The sequence below is a fragment of the Phascolarctos cinereus genome, unplaced genomic scaffold, assembly GCF_003287225.1.
Source record: "Phascolarctos cinereus isolate Bilbo 61053 unplaced genomic scaffold, phaCin_HiC Scaffold_2;HRSCAF=192, whole genome shotgun sequence".
Classification (NCBI taxonomy): Eukaryota; Metazoa; Chordata; class Mammalia; order Diprotodontia; family Phascolarctidae; genus Phascolarctos; species Phascolarctos cinereus.
Window position 1 is genome coordinate 402,988,293 of NW_027555625.1, and position 22,411 is coordinate 403,010,703.

The 22,411-nt window shown below is 42.3% G+C and overlaps 1 protein-coding gene across 2 annotated transcripts in view; it reads left to right on the top strand.

Moving 5' to 3' along the window:
• Positions 1-22,411, top strand: part of WWC1 (WW and C2 domain containing 1) — a 147,884-nt gene that overhangs the window by 75,447 nt on the left and 50,026 nt on the right. For both annotated transcript variants that reach the window (XM_020992335.2, XM_020992336.2), the window contains exons 2-5: positions 5,605-5,714; positions 11,862-12,065; positions 16,184-16,260; positions 16,756-16,835. In XM_020992335.2, coding sequence (XP_020847994.1) covers positions 5,605-5,714; positions 11,862-12,065; positions 16,184-16,260; positions 16,756-16,835 — 471 coding nt within the window. The remainder of the gene's footprint in view (positions 1-5,604; positions 5,715-11,861; positions 12,066-16,183; positions 16,261-16,755; positions 16,836-22,411) is intronic.

Below are 22,411 nucleotides of genomic sequence, written 5' to 3' on the forward strand. Positions count from 1 at the left end.
GTTTCTTCCCCCAAGGGATTGCTTCTTTGGAGGGGATGTCAGGGAATATGGAATGAGTTGTGTTTTGATTCTTGGGGGCTTCCTCGATAATGAGTATATTAGATGCCATATGACAACATTCCTACCTCCTGCCCGGTCCTTAGGGAACCTCTGAGTTCTCACAACATTATACAACACACAAATGCTATGGTTACACAGACTGATGGCATTTTTCAGAATAGATTTTTAGTTTGACTTTTTAGATCACCTCCTTTTAATATGTTGTTTTGAATGGCTTCTTGTAAGCTATCTCTAGAGTGGGGGGAAGAGGGGGAGAAAGGGGGGAAAAGTTATGTGATCATTTTATTATATATTTAAAAGGAATAGCAAGTTATACATGATAGATTTGCAGTTTCATGCGCAGTCTTTTTTTATTATACTGTTTTATCATACTGTTATGGAAATAAAAAAATTTAAAAACAAGCATTTATTAAGTGCCTACTGTATATCAAACACTGAGAGATGGCATGATGTAGAGCAGGGGTGTCACACTCAGCTCACAGGCCAAGTAGTTGATATCTCAGATGTAGTGGATAGACTCGATATCAGGAAAATTTGGGTTTGAATCCTACCTCCGACACTGTAGCACCCGTATGGTCCTGGGAAGGTCACCTAACCTCTCAGTTGCCAGTTCTGTGATATAGGATAATAATAACTCTAAATTTATCAAATGGGGTGGTTGTGAAGACCAAATGAAGAAACACTGGAGTGTTATATAAATTTCAGTTATTATTATCATCTCCCATGATGGTCTAGAGCAGGGAGTTTTAACCTGGGGCCCATGGACACTCAAGGGGTCCCTGAATAAATTTCAGAAGGTCTGTGAGCTTGGATGGGAAAAAATTAAGTTACATCTTGATTTTCGTTAACATCTCATTAAAGTCTAGCATTTCTTTCCATTATTGTTTATTTATTTAGGCAATTGGGGTTAGGGTCACATAGCTAGTAAGTGTCAAGTGTTTGGTCTGAGGCTGGATTTGAACTCAGGTCCTCTTGACTATCCACGGCACCACCTAGCTTCCCCAGCTTTCAATTATTTTAAAACATTATTTTGAGAAGGGAATCTATGGGTGTCACCAAACTGCCAAAAGGGTCTATAAGCCTGGTGAAGCCTATGAAATAATGTTTTTAAATGCATAAAACAAAATACACAGCATTACAAAAGAAACTAATTATATTAAATACTATTAGGAAAACATTTTTTCAAAAACTAGTTCACAGACCCCATGTTAAAATCCCCTGGTCTAGAGAGAAGCCCTTGAGACTGGGAATCAGGAAATCCAGGTCCTCTTTCTGGTGTTTTCTCCTCCTACTTGCCCTTCTTTGTGCCTCAGTTTACCCCTCTTGCAGAAGAGAACAATAAATCCCCTTCAGTCTCTACAGAAGAACCAAAACAGTGTTGCATGGTGGGAGCTTTCAGGAGTCTCAAGGTGCTTCCTCACAGGGAATTTCAGAAACATCTCCTATGCCAGTGCTCCTGGCTTCCCTCTGCAGTCTTCCCCACCTTGGTACATCCTGTTTTTGTTCCTTATTAACAAACAAGTCAGAGGGGCTGCATATTTAGTGGATAAAGAGCTTGCCTCAGAACTCTGATAATGGTGGCTGAGTGACCCTGGGCAAGTCACTTAAACTTTTAAAGCCTTAGGCAATCTCTAAGAATACAAATTGCAAATTAGGCGTGAAATCTCAGGCTTAGTCCCCATCCCTGTTAATGGGTTACTGCAGTGTTTGCCCCCTGGTTAGTCACCTGGGCCAGCCTAATTACAGTGGTATGTGACGGTATGTGAGGTGGAAAGAGTGCTGCATTTGGAGTCTGAGAACCTGGATTCAAATGCTGTCTCTGCTCCTTCCTACCTATGAGATCTTGGGAAAATCACTTAATCTCTTGGGGTCTCAGCATCCTCATCTGGAAAATGAAGGGCTTAAACTAGATAGATTCAGGGGGCCTTCCAGCTCTAAATTGGCACTCCTGTGGTCTTATATGATTCCTCCCATAATGTCAAACTGGAGGGTGGGTATTGTTACATTGGTCGAACTTGTCTTCCTGACTCTACTCTCTCCCCTCTCCAATCCATCATTCATATCCCAGCTAAAATCATCTTTCTGGTCACATCATTCCCCTATTTAAAACTCTGCTTTGGCTCCCTGTTGCCTCCTGAGTAAAGTTCAGACTTTTTTGTCTGGCATCCAAGGCCCTCCACAATACTTTCCAACCTTAGCGCATGTTATTTTGCTTCTGTAAAGTTCCCTGACACATGCCATGTTCTCTCCTAGTGCTGTGCTTTTCACATCCTATTCCCTGTGCCTTAAATGTTTTCCTTCCCATTCTGTGCTTATTAAATTTCTATGCATCCAATATGTGAGGGGCTTCTTCTGAGGAGGGTAGAACAAGCATTTATTAGGTACCTACTACGTACCAGGCCCGCTGCTAAGCACTTTACAGGTATTATCTCATTTGATCCTCACAACAACTTTGGGAAGTAGGTGCTATTATTATTCCCATTTTACAGTTGCAGAAACTGAGGCAGACAGAGGTTTGGAGATTTGTCCAGGGTCACACAGCTAGAAAGTGTACAGGGTCAGATTTAAACCCACGTCTTGGTGACTCAGGGCCCAGCACTCCCACCTGGCTGCCTCTGTGAACTGTGCAAGGTACTAGATGCTAGAGCTACACAAAGACAAAAAATTGTCCCTGCAATCAAGGAATTTACATCTAGCTGGGAGATGCAATTTGTAAATAGAAAGTAAGTAAATCAATTAGTAAGGAAAGATAACTAATGAGTAGGGGAATCAGTAAAATTTCCTGTAGGAGGTAGCGCCTGAGTTGACCCTCAGAGGCAGAGAACTGATAAATAGAAGTATATATAGAATGTATGCTTTTACACACACACACACACACACACACACACACACACACACTTCTTTGTGTCGAATGATAGCCATCTCTAGGGCGGGGGAGGGGGAGGAAAGAAGGAAAAAAGAAAGTTACATGATTATTTTGTTGTATATTTGAAAGGAATAGCAAGTTGTGCATAATAGATTGGCAGTTTCATGTGCAATCATCTTTTTTATTGGACTATCTTACAGAAATGCTTGTTTTATTCCTTAAATTAAAAATGAAATTTAATAATAGTAAAAAGGCCGGTAAAGAGGGAATGTACTCTGGACAAGGAGATAGGCCATGCACAGGTACAAAGATGAGAAACCATATTAGTTTCGGGGAGCAGCAAGGGGACTTCTTTATCTGAAAGACAGACCAGGTGAAAGAGAATAACATGGAAAAAGGGAGGCTGTGGCCGGATCTCTAGAGTTTAAATGCCAAACTGAGGAGTTTGTATATTTCATTTTCCTGCCCACTGAAGAGGTTTTCGTTTTTGGGGTTTTTTTGTTTTTGGTAAATTTTTTTATTCATTTTAAACTTAAATGCAAAATGAGAAAAGAAAAAAAAGAACATTACCATGTATACAGCAGAACATAAGAGAGGATTCAATATAAAACAATAAATTTCCATTTCAAAAAAACCATAAAGTCTTGAATAGGAGAGTTGACACGAAGGTTGCTTTGGCAGCTATGTGAAGGATGGGTTAGAGAGGGGAATAGCTAAGATCAGGGAAACCATTTGGGAAGTAACTGAAATAGTCTGATAAGAGGAGATGAGGGTCTAAAACAGGGTGGTGGCTGTGTAATTGGGAGAGGAGGGAGTGGATGGGAGAGATATTGTAGACAAACAATTGACATGATCTGGCAGCTGATTAAGTATGCAGGGCAAGACAGAGGTAAATGTGGAAGATGACTCAATCCGGGGAACTAGAAAGATAGTAATTTCCTTAACAGAAACATGGAAGTTTTGAGGAATAATGGATTTAATCTATACAAAGCTCATTGTAATCTTAAAGTGATATGTTTGGTGAGATCTATTGTTATCATTATTATCATCCACAATTTAAAGTGAACTAAAATCACACTTTCTATCCCCTTTGGTCCCTAAAGACTTTCCCTGGGAATGTCACAAAGTCCTTTGGTACCTTTCTAATTCACTTACTTATGCAATATTCTGCATTATAGCTATGTGTCTGTGTCTTATTCTCCTACTAGACTGGAATCTCTATCAGGGTAGGAATTACGACTAATCATATTTAGAGCTACACAGACAAAATGAAAAATAGTCTGTGCTCTCAAGGAGTTTACATTCTACTGGGGAGTTGTAATGTATAAATGGAAAGTAAGTAAAAGATCATTTAAGGAGGGAGAAATGACTGTTGACTAGGAAGGATGAGAAAAAGGGATCTGGACTATGACTTATTAGTCACTTCCTAGTTGTGTGACCCCCCCCCCGACATGTCACTTAACCTCTGTTTGCCTCAGTTTCATCAACTGTGAAATAGGGATAATAATAGCACTTACCTCCCCAGGAATTGTTGTGAGAACCAAATGAGATAATATTTGTAAAAAGTGCTTAACCCGGTGCTGGAACACAGTAGGTGCTAAAAACGCTTGTTCCCTTCCCTTATCTAGACTCTGTAACATCTCCAGCACCTAGCGCAGTATTCTACACAGAGCGTATGCTCACTACATCTTTGTCAAATTGATGACAAAGTCCATGCGGTAGGAGGCTTTAGGCTATGAATTAGGAGGGACAGGAGAGGAGATGTAATCATGTAATTTTATGTCTAGAGGGGGCCTTTTATCAAGAGGCCTTGTGGTATAGTAGAAAGAGCACCGGCATCGAAGGACCTGGGTTCAAGTCCTGCCTCCATAGCTGTCTTTATGACCTTGAACAAGTTAGCTGTTCTTGGCCTCAGTCCCCTCATCTGTAAAATGAAGACTAGGTGACTTCTGAGATCCCTTCTAGCTCTGTACCTATGATCTCGTCCCAATCCTTCATTTACAAAGGAGAAAATGAGAAATTAAATTGCTTGCCCCGAGGTTGCACTGCTAGTTAATGGCAGGACCCTTCCACCTGAGCTCGGATCGCCTGATTTCCGGGTCTGCCTCCCTGGCAGAGCTAATGTTTCTGCTGTGATTTGTGGTGTGAAACAAACGCCCTTTCTCCTCAACACCTCAGCTCTGTCCTTTGCATGATGAGCATGGCCCCTCTGGGTTGTTGGGTATCCTTTCTGACTAGAAGACATGTAACTGTAGTGAAAAGTGTGAGAGCCCCAGAGAGCAAAAAAATAAGGATGGTAGAAATTTAGGGCTGTAAAGGACCATAGAGACCATGTAGTCCATACCTCTCATTTCACAGATGAGGAAACTGAGGCCCCAACTTTTGAAGTGACCCTCACAAGCCCCTATGGGTAGCAAGCATCTAAGGGAGGTTCTCAGGCAGTGGAGCCGGTGACCTTTCCACTGCACTCCACTGCCTCCAGTTTATCTCCTAAATCCCTCCACCATGTGGACCTTTTTCTATCAGTCAATAATCATTTCATAAACAGCTACTATGTGCAGAGGCAAGGAAGCAGAACGAGATGCGAATGCAGGTCTTCTGCCTGCCGATTGAGAGCACTTTTTACTGCGATGTTCTCTGGGTCATGGGCTGATGGGATCTGTCTTCTCCCCTCCCAGGTACACCAAACCCCTCACCTTCGCCGACTGCATCAGTGATGAGCTGCCACTGGGTTGGGAAGAGGCATACGACCCTCAAGTTGGCGGCTACTACATAGACCACAACACCAGTAAGTGACCGCAGGCCTCGAATCACTGGGTCCCCAGGCGAAATCAGAGCAAAATGTCCAGGTTTATTTTCGGGTCCCTGGTGTTAATCCATTAAGAAATAAAGTCCTCTGAATCTCTAAGTATATATCTGTTTCCCATAGGCAGCAGGCCACCCCTGCGGTTCAACTGGTCAATATTTACTGTTCACTAAATATCCAGACTTGGGTCAAATAGTCAGTGGAATCACCTCTGGCACTAAGAAGGGTGTCAGTTGAGACAAATGGGACTCCTACACCAAGGATTCTTGCAGATTCTACCCCCTCAATATATCTCTCCTCAGTTCCTTTCTCTGTACTCACATTGCCATGAACCTAGTTCAGGCCTTTGGTGCCTCTTGCTTAGACGATTACAGTTGCCTTCTCATTGGACTCTGAGCTTCCAGTCCATTCTCCACACAGCTACCAGATTGGTATCTGGTCATTACCCTACTTAAGAAACCTTGGTGGCTCCCTATTTCTTCTGCAATGAAACACAAAATCCTTTCTTGGGCATTTAACGCCCTTTACTGTCTGGCTCCAACTGATCTCTCCGGGCTGATTCCTACAGCTCACCTAACCTACTCATTGTTCCCTGTACATAGCATTCTGTCACTTGCCTCCTTGTCTTTCCATGCCTAGAATCTTTTCCCTCTTCCCCTATACCTCTGATAATCTGCTGCTCCCTTCAAGGCTCAGTGCAAATGCCACGTCCTTCAAGAGCCCTTTCCTGGTGCACTCAGCTTTAGTGTCCCCTCTATTTTTCTTCCACCAGAACTTCTTTGTATTTATTTTGATATTTATTTTCTACTGAACCTTCATACATGTTGTTTTTTCTAGTAGAATGTAAACTCCTTGCAGGCAAGGACTATTTAATTTTTTTTCTGTCCTTGTATCCTCAGTGACTCACACATAGTAGGTGTTTAATAAAAAAAAAATCATTGAAATGAGCTAAAGTAACTCGATCCAGGTTCAAGGCTATGCTCTATCTATTCAGAGAACTGCTGATAGACCCTCAGTTTGCTTTGTAGGAGGAAATAACCTGTATGCTGATTTCCAAGATTAATTTTTCCTCTGGACCCTGTAAGGACAGGCTTCTGCCCCATTCCCCGATATTGCTGGTTTTGTCCATCCTACCAGGACCAGAAAGATAGGTTTCTCTGCCCTCCAACCTACTTAATCATCCTTCAAGTTTCTCTTCATTCATTTCTACTTGTCTAAGAAAGACATAGTCTAGGATATGGAGTGCCCAAATTAGAGTCTGGAAGAGCTGAGTTCAGACCTTTATTAGCTGTGTGACTGTATGCAAATTACTTAAATCTCTTTGTAAAATCAGTGCATTAGACTTCTTGACCTCTAAGTTTCCTTTCAGATCCAGGATCTATGATCCTGTAATGGAGGATAGGAGCAGAGAAGCTGAAAGCTGGAGGGTTGGGGGCCTAGAGCTAAGTAGTAGTTCTGTGGGTAGCAGAAACATAGGTGGCCTTAAAGTTCAGAAGACTTTCTTAGAGGCTGCTAATTGTATTAATTGCATTATAGAGTGATTGTGATTGCCTGTTTTATGAGAAGTAAATATGGCCTTAAATGAGTGTATTTGGGGGGTGAGATTAATGCTTTGATGACTAGGTGTGATCCTGTGTTTAATAAGGATGTACAGGAATCTTAATCATTCCTTTCTATATCTAATTGCTGAGGGTATATCACCATCGTTAAAATTGGAGCACAAGAAGGGGACCTTGAGGTGCAAGTAGGAAGTATGAGCATATGGGAGACCTAGTGGCCTAAGCTTGTTGCTAGGGGTCCCAAGAGGGGGAGAGTGCTGAACCCAGAAATGTTGTGTTACATGGGTAGAGGGGGGTGAGATACAGAAAGTCTTTGCAAACTGTTAGCAGCTAGTGATATGACAGTGTCCATTCTGTCCCAAAGTGACTGGCACTTATACGCAGGGGTGAACTATTGGCTGACAGGTTCCTAGATTTATAGCTAGAGGGACCTTAGAGGCCAATGAGCTCTACACACACAACCTATTTTACAGATGAGGGAACTGAGATAAGGAGAGGTGAAATGAGTGGGCTGGGGTCACACAGCAAACAAGTGTCTGAACCAGGATTTGAACCAAGGTTTTCCTGACTTATCATAGTCCAGTGGCCTATCTGCTAGGCCACACTGCCTCAAGGAAGGGCTCTGCCCTACAGAAGATGACAACAAAGTCAGGAAAATCATAATCCAGAGCTTGCTGTGTGGAGACATCATGAATAAGGCCACTTGGCTTTAGGATGTCATGATTATGCATAGAGTCAGATCTACACATACAAGGACCTCTTTTTTTAAAAAGACAGTTTGAAAAATGAAGGCTGATTGTTTGATGAAACAGTATTGTTAACTCATGGTGAACATTGTCAAGGAAGCAATAACAGGACTTATAGAAAAACATGGCCAATATATCTCACTGGAGTTAGGGCCCAAGTTCTTTTTCATACACTAATTTTGCCTGCAATGTGTTTGAAGGATCCAGACCTATCAATGGTTGCCAAGAACCCTCTCACGGAGATCAAAGGCAGCTCCCAAACCAGTCCCAAATTGCCATTTGGATCATCCTAGCTGGACCCCTACTGATGGGTGGAGCAGTGTCCAGCTTTTCCCTTGAGGTCAGGATTGTGATTTGTACTTGAACCCAAACACACACTTGTTATCTCATCTATTGAGCTCATTGACCTCTGTACTGTGATTTCAATGTAAATTTTTTTTTCCCCAACCCACAATCTTTAAAATTGGTAGCTGGGCTCAGCACAAAGAAAGCCTCAGCCACTGAGACTTTAACTCCCTGATGGCTTTATTCTTTTTTTTTAATATATTTTTATTTATTTCATTAAATTATTCTCAATTATGTGTAAAAAAATTTTTAACATTGATTTTTAAAAATTTTGAGTTTCAAATTCTCTCCTTCCTTTCCACCCCTCCCTCACCCCTTGAGAAGGCAAGCAATATGATGTCAATTATACATATGAAGTCATGCAAAACATATTTCCATATTAGCCTTATTGTAGAAGAAAACACACACAAACAAGAGAAGTAAAGTTTACAAAAGTATGCTTCAGTCTACACTCATAGTTTATTGTTTCTCTTTCTGGGGGGGGGAGGGCACTTTTTATCATGCGGACATCCTTTGGAATTGTCTTGGATCATTGTCTTGATCAGAATAGCTAAGTCTTTCACAGTTGCTTATGGTTACAATATTCTGGTTCTGCTCATTTCATTTTGCATCAGTTCACGTAAGTCTCCCCAGGTTTTTCTGAAACCATCCTGCTTGTCATTTCTTATAGCACAATAGAATTCCATCACAGTGATATACCATAACTTGTTTAGCCATTCCCCAATTGATGAGCCTGATGTCTTTACTCTTTATTTCATCTTGGCTTATAGAATAACTCTGGTCCATGGAGGACTAGGTGCATGACAGATGCTTGCTGGCAAATCGTGGAGCCCTTGTGCTAGGACAGAGGTGAATATGCCTGACCTTAGATGCTTCCCAAGTCTAAGAACTAGAACCTGAATTCACTACTGGCCATAGCACAATTGCCCTGACACATTCAGCTTTCAAGAAGTTTTGCCATTCTATAAGCTCCTTCTTATTTTTTTTCTCCACAAACCCAACATTACTGCTTTTTTGTTTTTTATTGTTGAACAGAGCCGTCATTTGAGGACACTGAAACTACAGCTCATATGTATTTATCCCATAACGTTCCAGACAGTTTGAGAAAATGAAAGACTTCTCTGTTGTACCCACTGCAATTGTCTGGACCCCACTAACAACTTTCACTCTTTTCATTTTCCTCTCTTTCTCCAAATTTCTCTAGGATGATGATTCAGCAGAAGCTTTGGAGTCAGGGGACCCAAGTTAAAATCCTAGTTCTGACCCTTATCACACATATGTGGGACATTGAGAAAGTTGCTTAGCGTCCTGGAGCCTTGAGGTTTTTTTCTTAATGTGTTCAATAATAGAATTAGTCTACCTTGGTCCCCTCTAGCTCTCAATTTATGATTCTATGTTTTTCCATGCTTCAGAGAGACAAATTAATTAAAATAATTCCAATTTACTCAATACATACCTGCCTCTACAGATATACCTGCAATCCATCCATACCATAGGATAGTAAATATATAGATGAAATATATAGCTGAAAAGGACCTCAGAAGTCATCTAGTCCATGTCCCCTCCCCTATTTTACAGATGAGGAAACTGAAGCCAAGAAAGGTTAAGTGACTGCTCAAGGTAACATAGGTCGTAAGTGATAGAACTAGTATTTGAACTTTGGCCCCATGACTCCAAGCTCACCGCTTTTTCCCTCGCTCAATGCTGCCTCTTTCTTATCCTGAGTAATTCTTGTGCATGCCTTTCCATAAGTTCTCCACAGAGGAGTTGACACTATGTTGTAGGGACCAGTAGTCAAGAGTATATACCATGCAGTTCCCTTCACTCTTACATGACCAACCCATCTCCTCTCCCAATCATAAGTAACCTAGATGATTTATTTCTTGCCATTTCTTGTTCATGAGTCATGGTTGGTAATAGCCTGCACAGGCGTCAGTGATGGATACAACCACAGAGATAATTAAAACCCACAGATATTTTAAAAGCTTAACTATGACCAAATTTTTTTCAATCTCCCCATCAAATCGTTTGGGCAGATCTGCTCACAGAGAGCAAAATGGACTCGTACATTTCTAAATGTGGGTAACAGAAAGAAAGGAGTGAAAGACTTAGATAAAAACAGATTTGTTTATCACCCTCCCATCCCTGAACAATTACAAGTAGAATGTAGAAATGGCATTTTCTCCATTTTTGTCCACCTTTTTGGCTAGCTCAGTTTTTGCTTTGCACTGCCCTTCACCGTGCCTGCTGGGGCCATTGTCTTTGTAAATTGCATACCGTCCTCGGTCCTCACAGCATCCAGGACGTCCTTGGGCCCATGCCCAGATTCCAAGCCCAGGCTTGGAGCTTTCCCCTGACACTCTTTCCTCAGTCAGACTTTGGCTGTGACTCAAGAAGCATTGCCCAGGGACTTTGTTGGGAAGCTGGTATGGCATTTTCCCTCCAGGATCCATCCATCAGTCAGTCTACAAATATTTATTGAGTGGGCTGGATGCTGTATGGGCTACAGAGAGGTGCAAAATATGGCCCCATGCATACGGACTTTGCTGCAAGGCATTCTTAGAAACAGAATAAAAAAAGAAGAGAGCATGCCAGCTCAGTCTGATAGTTTATGCAGTAAGCTTCATCCACAGGCCACCACTTTTGCAAAGAGGGGAGTTACATACGTTTTCTTAACTCTTCTCCGGGGCTTTTTGGGGGGTCTTTTGTTGTTGTTTCCACTTACGCTGTTGTAGTCATTGTGTACATTGTTTTCCTGGTTCTGCTTGCTTCACTGCACTAGTTCATCGAAGTCTTTCCGTGCTTCTCTCTGTTCATGTTCCTTGTTTCTAACAACACAGTAACATTCTTTTCCATTCGTCATGGTCCACAATTTTTTTCGCCGTTCCCAAATTGGTGGCAATGACTTTGTTTCCAGTTCTCAGCTACCACAGAAAGTGCTACTATGAATATTTTGGTGTATATGGGGACTTTCTCTCTGTCTCTAACCCCCTTGGGTTCCTCACAGTGGGATCTCTGAGCCAAGGGTATGAGCATTTTTATCACGTCCTTAGCGTATTCCAGAATGGTTGGACCAATTCACAACTCTACCAACAGCATTATTCTCCCTGGCAAAGTATAAGCAGAGAACATTCTCTTCCAGTCTCCTAGACTCGTGTCCTGCTGCCCTCTGAGGGACTGTGAATTTCCTCTCAGCATCTTTGATGCTTTGATCTGACAGGAAAAATGTTTTTCCTTTTTCCCAGGGACCCCTGCCTAGTCTTCTCCGTCAAGAAAGGGCTTTCTGGGATAGACGGACTAATTTCTTTGATTGAGAAACTGTGGTCAGTGGCTTGAAATCCTTTTATCACACCAATCCTGTACCCCATGCCCACACCAGCCCCCTGTGGCAGATGGGGATGGGGGAGGTAACTCTTCCTGCTGTGACCAGCAGGGGGAAGGCTAGGTCCCCCAAACAGGGTCTCCTGGGTCTGTTTCAGAAACCACCCAGATTGAGGATCCCCGGGTGCAATGGCGACGGGAGCAGGAACACATGCTGAAGGATTACCTGGTGGTGGCCCAGGAGGCTCTGAGCGCGCAGAAGGAAATCTACCAGGTGAAGCAGCAGCGGCTGGTGCTGGCCCAGCAGGAGTACCGCCAGCTCCACGATGTCTGGGAGCACAAGCTGGGCTCCCAGATCAGCCGTGAGTATCCCTCCCAGAGCACCCTGGGCTCTGTGCAGCGGTTCCACGTAGGTGTGGAGACTAGAGAGGAGGGGACCCCTCAGATGTGTGGTTAGAGGCTAGGATGCCTTCCTAAGTAAGTATTATAGCCATCAGGTGAAGAGGGGAACAGATAGGAGGGAGCTCAGTGTGAAAGGGAAACAGTCTGTGATGTCAGAGATGGCAACAAGGGACTAGGTCAGAAGACTCGGATTATCTCAACTTTGCCACCTGTTACCTAGTGACCTTGAACCAGTCATTTCCTATCTTTGGACCTTAACTATAAAATAAAAATATGAGGTAGGTGGGGCAGCTAGGTGGCACAATGGAAAGAGAACTGGCCCTGGAGTCAGGAGGACCTGAATTCAAATCCGTCCTCAGACATTTGACACTTATTAGCTGTGTGACTCTGGGCAAGTCACTTAACCCAATCATTGCCTAGCCAAAAAAAAAAAAAAAGATATGAGGTAGGGTAGAAAAGTGGATAGGATACCAGCCTTGGGGTAAGAAAGACCTAGGTTCAGGTCTTGCCTTTGACAGATATTGGCTGTGTGATTATGGGCAAATCACCTAACTTCTTTGTGCCAGAGGCACCTGATCTTCTAAGCCTGTAAGTTATAGACAAGTGTACCTTACACCCCAAGAGTTCCCTACTTCGTTGGAATTACGCTATGAACAAAAAAAGAGAGGGGGAGGGAGAGAAGAAGAAAGCAACACTTTATGAGGTTACGAGGATCCAAGGAGATAACAATAGATATGAAAGTGTTTGGACAAGTATAAAAACATATACAAATGTAAGGGATCAGTTTCATCATTATTCAGGATGACAGGTTTTTTCTCTAATTGGGAATTAGAATCTAAAAAGGACCCTGATGATCATTATAGTAAATGAGCACACACTGTGCACAGGTACTGTAGGGAGAACACAACACTGATAGGACCCAGAGTCCCTTGTAGGCACAACACTGACAAAGGAAAGAATTGAAGGACCTGTTTGTGAATTTAAACATTTAAATTGATATTACCTAAATCAATATGATAACCCAGAGGCTACCTGTTTAGACAAAAAAAAAGCGTATGTACAACCAAAGTAGAGTGGAGTTAATCAGGAAGGATTTCCTGGAAGTGATAACTTTTAAGCCAAAGTTTGAAGAAGGGAAGGGCCAGGTACCAAATGGAAAAGAAGAGAATATGGACAGTCCAGGAGGCTTTTAGGGCATTATTCAGGGCAGATATTTCTCACTTAGAAAATGAGGAAAGCATCAGGAGGGAAAATAGTAAAACAAAGAACTAATTGATCCAGAAAAAAATTTAGTTTGAAATTTGGGAAAGCAGCTTGGCCTGAGAGAGATTAAATTCAAGCTGGGAACGAGGGCCTCGGACATTTCTTACTTGCACTGATGTTCATTCCTAGTGAGATACGTGGCTTTAAATAGAAAAGAAAGGAAAGGGGAAAAAAAGAGCAATTTTCCCATTCATCCCATTCCCCTTCCTTCCCTTCATTTCGTTTAAACTTAGCAGATCCCCCATTTTCAGAGTACATCAGAAGAAGCACCGCTGGACTCAAGTACTTGGTTGCCTTAATTGAGCGACGCAAACTGTTGTAGTGTTCAGAAAGCAGCTGATGTCTTTCAGAGCTAAGCACATTACTCTGAAGTTGTCCTTGTTTGGGCTCTCATATCCCCTGCCCAACAACTCCCTGGTCTTTGTCTTATACAGCAGGTGCTCAGGCTACTGCAAGAAGGAAATTGAAACATACCTCCTTGTAAGCTGCACACCTCAGCTCCTCCCCGGTGCCCCAAATTAGGGGTGGTAAGGAGGTCTTTTTGGTGTAAGCAAGAATAACCCTTTGACACCCAGCCATCTCAGAGAGCAGAGAATGTGCACAGCAGTAAAACTAAAAAACCCATAAATACAAAATGTTGCTATTTACAGATAATGTACACACACACATACACACACACTTCTACAAACTAAAAAAAGTGGCAAATAGCAACAGGCTACAAACAGTGGCCTCTAATTTATGTTTTCCATCAAAATATTAACACAGAGAATATTAATTGTTATCTACATGGCTGCGTTTCAGAGGAGATCAGTTCAAATTTTGTCTCTGTCATTTATTAGCTGTGTAACCTCAGTCATTAGCTCACCTTGCTGGGCCTCAATTTCCTCATCTGTAAAATGGGGTTATTAGATTAGATAGCCTCTAAGGTCTAAATCTACGATGCTATGTTCTTTCTGTAGAACCTTCAGCAGCTTTGCTCAGTCTTTACTTGTAAGCCGCTTAAAGGTGAGAAACTCTGTATATCTAAGTGCCAGGTTCATGTTAGAAGCTTAGTTAGGCTTAGCACTCTCCAAGTAGCAACAGTATGAACTTCCATCTCTTGGGTTTAGAGAGTGTAGAGGGAATGGGGGAGAAGAAGAAATTCTACCCAGGCACACTGAAGGACTGTTCAGTTAACCCAGTTAAAAGGACACACCAGAATGACCTTTCAGGAGGTTGAGGTCTGTTTTCCTAATGTTTTACAAGCATTGTTTGCCATCCAAGTAGACTGCCCTGGCCTAACCGGTAAGGCCACATACCTCTTCTCTAACTCAGATGACCCGTTGTGGCATGCAAGGGCTTTACAAAGTGTTCTTGGCCTGCCTGGGGCCGGGACCACACCTGCAGCTCAGCCCAGAGGAGAAAGCCTGTGCTGCTGGGATTGCCTATGCACCTTGCCGTCTTCCAGTAAGACAACCTGCCTGGTACCCTCCCTTCTGTGACCAAGAATCGTGTTTTGAAAATACCAGTTTTTTATGGCAAAATATTGTCTGCCATAATCCAGTGATAAATCACATAAAAGATCTTAGAAATTGTCTCATGTTTCTCATTTTACAGAGGAGGAAACTAATACTCAGAAAGGGGAAGTAACTTTCCCAAGGTTACACAGTTAGGGGAGAATCTGTGTCTTTAGTTAAATCAGGGTATTCCAGGTAAGGCCTTTTCAAAGGCCACCAAGCAAATAATAAGAGGCTTGATGTTGTAAAGGCTATATCCCAAGTCATTCCCACTCAGAAAGCATTTACTTAGCTAGGCTTAGAGTCAGGAAAACCTGAGTTCAAATCCTGCCTCAGAGACGTCTCAGCTGTGTGACCCTGGGCAGGTCATTTTAACTTCTCTGTGCCTCAGTTTTCTCATCTATAAAATGAGAAGGTTGGACTTAATAGCCTCTAAAGTCCTTCCAGCTCTCAATTTATGATGTATGATCCTATAACCTTGGTCAGAGCGCAGTGGTGAGATGTAGGCTGTGGCTGTCTGGGCCAATCTGTAATGAGTGACCTGAACCCAGAGCTACCAGAAATAGTGTAATCTAAACTGACCACACAAATGTACACACACACTCACACACACACACACACACACCCCTACCTGATCTGTCACTTCATTCATTTGGTCACCACATAGCAAATGTCTACCTGTCATATGCCTAGAACTATATTAATCACTGTGGGGGACACAGAAGAAGTTGAAGACATCTTTGCCCTCAAGAAAATGAAAGCCCAATTGGGGAGACAAGATATATTCCCCCAAAACATTTAAATAGCATCTATATTACCTCAACATTTGTTACTAGAGACACCAGACAATCACGATTGAGCTGTTCAGCTTGACTGGTCACCAGGAAACTGAGTCACGACTAAAGAATGATAGAGGCTTTGGTTCTCTGTTTCACTGTGAAGTGTTGAGAGTCTCTCTCTGTATTGTTGGATTATGAATACAACAGATGGTTGGACAGACACACTTCAAAGGACTACCAAAGAAGCATGCCAACCCTACCCTTAGCAGGGAGGTGGTAGACTATCGGAACAAAAGGAGGAATACGTTGTCAGGCATGATCAATGTATTGATCTGCTTGGCTTAATTCCACTTCTTTGTTACGAAGAAGAATTCACTAGGTTCAGTAGGGGAAAGGGAGGGTCATTGGGAATCGGCTGCTACGTTTTAAAAAAAAAAGAGCATGAACAAAACATGTATTTTTAAAAAAAAATCTTTTTAAAAATCACTCTGCCCGTACTTTCTTCCTGAACTAAAAGGCCTTTCTTTTTCCTCATTCTAGTGGTTTCTGGCTCATCATCCAGTTCTAAGTATGACCCTGAAATTCTGAAAGCTGAGATTGCTACTGCTAAGTCCCGGGTAAGACGTCTTCTATCCTTTGTTCTTTTGAAGCCACTGAAAGGGTCCCAGTAACCTAGGAGCTCTAAGGCCACAATGTCCCCAAAAATACATGTCCAAGTAGAAGAGTTTGTTTGAGGTGAAAAGAGCCGTTTGATATACCTGTGGATTGACTTGGGCGCGGTAGTTGTGACCTTATGAAAACCAGGAGGCAGAATGCTTAGCAGCACCATACTACTCAATCCCAAAGGTTAGAAGAGGTAGCAGATGGGGCAGGAAGACTCAAGGGGTAAGCTCCCGTTAACAGGAATCAGAGTTCAGGGAAGAGAATTGTATTTGGGATCTGGCTTGGCCTGAAGTAAGATACATTCAGTCTCTTCCTTAGGTATAGGGAAGGGTGGGGCCTCTAATGTGGACCTTTGGATCTGTTCCTTTTCATCAAGGGAACATAGGAGTGGGAATCGCCATCTGACTTACATTTGTAGCAGAGCATGGGCCTTTGTTTTTTCACTGTAGGTCAATAAGCTGAAGAGGGAGATGGTTCACCTCCAGCAAGAACTGCAGTTCAAGGAGCATGGCTTCCAAACCCTGAAGAAGTAAGAGCGTCTGTCCCACCCCTCACAGGCTCTTCTTTCCTTCCAGTCTCCTTTTCCTCTTTTACCCCCCATTCCTTAGTCTTCTCACATCATGTCCTAATGCTTCTTTTGCTAATAAGATTCATCTTTACCAATGTGGATGCCAATGTGGATGATAAAACCCAAATTGGGTTCTAGCTTAGCTCTTTCTTTTAGGGTCTAGATTTAGAGCTAGAAGAAACTTTAAATCTAGTGAACTACAGTACCTGTTTTTATATGGTCAGTGAGCTAAGAATGTGTTTTTTTGGTTGGTTTTTTTTTTCATTTAAAAAATAAGATGCGGACAGCTAGGTGGTACAGTGGATAGAGAACTGGCCCTGGAGTCAGGAGGACCCAAGTTCAAATCCAACCTCAGACATTTGACGCTTACTAGCTGTGTGACCCTGGGCAAGTCACTTAACCCCATTGCCTAGCCAAAAATAAAAATAAGATGCTATTTACACTCTTAGCTCACTGGCCATACAAAAATAGATGACCAGCTGAATTTGGCCCACAGGCCATAGTTTGCCAACCCCTAGAGCTTATATTTTCCTAAGGAACCAGTGACAATACAGTGATTTCTCCTAGTAGCTTCACTTTCTTCATTTATCTGGTAATAATAACTCTATAATCAGTTTATTTATTGGAAAAAAGATTTTATATGATGAACTTAAAACCATCCACAAAAATCAGCATTCAAACAGACAAGACAGAAAATGAAAACATACCTGTGACACAATACATAGTGTTAGGCTTAAAGAGAGAATCCTGAGTTCAGATCCTGCCTCAGAGACTTATTAGCTGGGTGACCCTGGGCAAGTCACTTAATCTCTTTGGCTCTCATTTGCCTCATCCCCCGAATGGAGGGTGGGGTTTGGGCTCAGTGACCTCTAATTCATCCAGTTCTGAATCTATAATCCTATGATGCATAAACTTCAAGCTGTTTCAAGTTTGTGGGGAAAATGACAGTCCTTTATAGTTGTAGCCACATATTTAGGTTCCTGCTTTGATCTGCTTTCACCAGGCCTTACCATTTTGTTCAGGTCCGTCTTTCTTTGGGCCACTAATCAATTTTGGGGAAAAAATAATTAGCAAAAAAAGGACATGGGGGTGGGAGACGCAATGATGGAAAACTGGGCTGGGCTGCATTTTAAAAGGTCGGTGGTAGGCCCACATTTCAGGTACCTTACCCTCAAGAAAATGAATGCAGTAGGTCAGTTAAGCTAAGTTATGGTGAAGAGGAAATTTAGACCATGCCTTGCAAAAGAGAGCCTCCTCCCCCCCCAAGAAAAAAACACAGAAAAGGGACTTACAGCAGGCAGATTAATGATGACCACCCTGCTTCCTCTCAAGTTGCCTCCTTCCCTCCTTCCCTACACCCAACACAGCATTTAGGCAGGTTTCATCCTCCTCTCACTGATGAATATTCTGCATATTAAAGATACTTGTATGGTGGTACTCACAATTTTAAAAGGCAACAAAGTAGAGTGTAAATAGCACATACAAAACCATGAATGTTCCAAAGAAGCTTTAAAAAATCATTTAAAGATTCCACCTAGTAAGTCATAGTTTCTTTTTAGCTTCAAACCCTTTAATCAAATAAAATAATGTACATAAAGCACAGCGCAGACTTTAAAGCATTATATAGGGGCAGCCAAGTGCTGCAGTGGATAGAGCACTGGCCCTGAAGTCAGGAAGACCTGAGTTCAAATCTGGCCTCAGACCAAACACTTGACACTTACTAGCTGTGTGACCCTGGGCAAGTCACTTAACCCCAAATGCCTGGGGGAAAAAAAGGCACTATATATAAACATGAACTTCTTTTGTATGTTTATTTCAGACTTGTGATTTCATAAGTGTAGGAAAACTCCCAGTGTGGAAACTCCTTCTGCTAATGCAGATATGTGACTCGTCTTTAACTTTTTGTCTTAGAAAGTTGCCCAGATCACTGAGAGATTACTTCAGTTGCCCATAGTCACGTAGCTAATTGGAGGTAGGACTTGAAGCTAAGTCTTCCAAACTCCAAAGCAAACTCTGAATCTCCACGCCATGCTTCTTTTTCATCATCATCTTCTCCTTTTCCTCCTTCATCATAGTAGTGGTGGTGGTAATGGTAGTACTCGTAGTAGGAGGAAGAGTGTGAGTAACAACAGCAGTAGCAGTAATAATGGTAGTGGTAGTGGTAGTAATAGAAGTAGTAGCAGCCTTAGCACTAATAATGGTGGTGGTGGTAGTGGTAGTCATTATAATAAAGTGCTGATGGTGGTGGTGGTGGCATCTTTGTGGGAAAGGTAAAAGCTTTACCTTTACAAGGATACTACATGAGGAGTACTTTGTTATAAATATGTGACGAGCTTCTTGCAATCTTGGCCTCTATCAAACACAATCTAGCTTCTGGTTGGGAAGATCTTTGGTCCTACCATGCAAAGATAGTAAGATTCAGGTTGCCATTTCCTATCGTAAAGACAATAGTTGATTTGAAAGAAGAAGAAGAAAAACACAGAGACATCGCAAGAGGTAAATAGTATGATTTATGTAGGCTTTGAAAGCTTCTGGTAGATCAAAAGGAAGCCTAAAATAGGCCACAGTAGTTTCTTAGGCAAGAGCACTCAAACATATAGATATTCACCTATTTGGTATGACTTGAAAAGACTTAAATGCTCATTACGTCCAAAATATCCATCTAAAGACCTCTCCCCTCTTTCCTCCTCAGATGTCCTTCTCTGATGCTTAATCTTGGTGTGGAAGTTAACAGCAGGTTTGCAAACCCTATGCCAGGAGATTTGAAGCTCTGTCTGGTCCAGTTGGAAAGGCTTTGAGTAAGAGCTTAGTGTCTGTCAGATGGGGACTATATTAGCTAAGTGATGGAGCATTGTAGAGAAAGTCTAGGAGGAGAATTAGGAGTACAGTCTGAAGAGAAAAGAAAACATGGGTGTCTTGGGCAACCTCCTTAAAGTGGACGTTCTGGGAGAAACCAGCCGATCAGAGTGAGGCACCTTAGGGGCAGAGGATACCTCCAAAGTGTGAAGTACAGGGCTGGAGGTGGGTTTCTGGGGCATTATAAAGTTTAAGAGAAGAATCAGGGGTGCAGCGTGAAGAATAATCCAGTATTTCAATTTTTTGTGAGGCCAGCCTTGCGTTATAATTCTTTAGGTTAGGTATTAGTTTGGTTTCTCTTCCTGACTAGAGTCACAGAATATTAGACTCAGTAGGTACTTGAGAATTTGTCTAACCCAGCCCCATTCCAGTTCATGAATCCCCTGTGCTGATATTCATCCTATACTGGTGCGTTGGAAGTCAATAGCTTCAACTGTCATTCCCAGAAATCTTAAAGTGATTCTTAGAAATCTGGAAATTTCTTGGGAATCTAAAAGTCTTAAGTGTGCTTTCTCTCTTCTCTGTGAACTTCTGCCTAAGTTTCTTCCCGGCCATCCAGTTTTTCTCCTCCCCAGAGAGCATTCCTTTGAGCTCAGATATTCTTGCTCAGGATTTTATTTTTCATCATGCTCCTATTAAAGTCCTCAAGAGCATCAGTTTTCCTTGTCTGAGACCAGAACAGCGTTTCCAGGTGAGTTAGGTATTAATTATGGACAGCAGAGTGACCATGATCATTAGTGTCACTCTTAGTCGTGTGCAGTGATTTCTCCATCCCCTGAACTTCAATAGCATTACTGTGTGTACAACTCACTTGACACTAGGCTGTATGTATTGTTAGCTATCTCTTTATATCCATTCATTCATTCACTTACCAAATATTTATTCAATGCTAATGTTGTGCAAGAGACTGCCTTAGGTACTGTATGTACCTGTCTTATCTCAACTGCATTTCATATTGCATCTAGTATAGTGCCTGGCACAAAGTGGGTACTTAATGAATTTGGCTAGTTAATTCATTGATAATTGTGCATTAATGATAACTCTCCTTCTCTTCAACCACTTTGAAGAACTGGAAGCTCCTGGTTTTAGAGAAATTTCAGGTTGATTCTACATCTTCAGACGTATCTGCTTCCAAATCTGCTTTTTTTTTCTTTCTCCCTGGTACTACTTCCTTTTTCCCTGTATCCCTAACAAAAACAAGCAAACAGACTCCAGAATCACTTGAAGGATAGGTCATGAACTGCATGTTTGAGGTGGACATCAGGGACCACTTTACAACTGAAGGAGGTCATAACTATCTTAACCAATTTAGTGTTTCCAGTTAGATTTCAGTAGCCGTGGATCATACATAGCTCATGGTGCTTGACACAGACAATCCTGTATCTGCTATTTAGTGTAAGATGCCATTAGTTGAAACTAGAGTGTCCCACTTTATCATCATCGATCTCAAGAGGCAATAGAGTCCAGTGAACTGGGGGCGAGCCTCCCCTGGGTTCACTTATATACTGTCTGTATGACCCTGGGGAAGTCACTTAACTTCTTACCTAAGACTGTAAGTCATGTAACAATAGCAAATTCACCTCAGTATAGGGAGCTTTCTTGCCAGGAGCTTACCAGGGTCACCATAGGATCGAGCCACAGGTCTGGGCCACCCCACTTTAAAAGTAATTGTAAAAATTGGTCACATTTATACAGCCCACTAAAGTCTGAGGAGCATTTTACTCATGTTATCTCCTCTGAACTTCATAACAACCCTGTAAGGAAGGTGCTATTATTATCATCATCACCACTTTACAGATGAGGAAACTGAGGGGCAGAGAGATGCAGTAACTTGCCCAGGGCCACACAGCTAGCAAATATCTGAGGCAGAACTTGAACCTCAGCCTTGCTAACTCCAAGTCCAGCACTCTCTCTATTTTACCTTGATGCTTCTCTAACACGATCTCATCTTGTATTGTTTCCTCATTATCCCCCGAGATTCTGTCTTGTCCATCTACCTAGACTGGAAACTTCTTGGGGGGCATTGTCTTAGAGCCGAAAGCAACTTCAGAGTCCATCTAGCTCAACTGCTCATCTTACAGATGAGGAAACTGAGGCCCTAGGAGGTTGAATGGTTTGCCCAAGGTCGCAAAGGTAATAATCAGCAGAAGGTGGTTTTAAACCAGATCCTTCGAACCCAAAGCCAGTGTTGATTCCACTGTACCACACTGCCTTCCTAGGACCAGTACAGAGTCACATGATACTAATTGACTGATGTTTCTGAGCCTCAATCTTCCACTCTTCAGTTGCTGAAGTAGCTCCTGTGTAAATAATTTGAGGGTTACTCATCCACAACTCAGTGTTCCCCTCCCCCAGCCCATCCTTCCAGGGGCTTCTGGTCAGGTTAGAAGGTTCCCTATTCTTCTCCCAGCTACCCGAAAACCTGTTCTACCGCTCCACTGCAGCAGCCCTAAAGAAAAAAAGGCTAGGTTTTTCACAAGCTGACACCCAAACCCCAAAGACAGCTCTTTCCTCCCCCTCAGGTACAGAGATAAGCCTCGATTGGCAACTCTGACCCACACCAACCAGTACACCACCCAGGAGTTAGACTTCATGGACAGAAGAGCAAGAATATGAATGGTGAATGATGTACCATGAGTCTTCACTTCTATCTATTATCATATAACTTCTTTTTTTTTGGG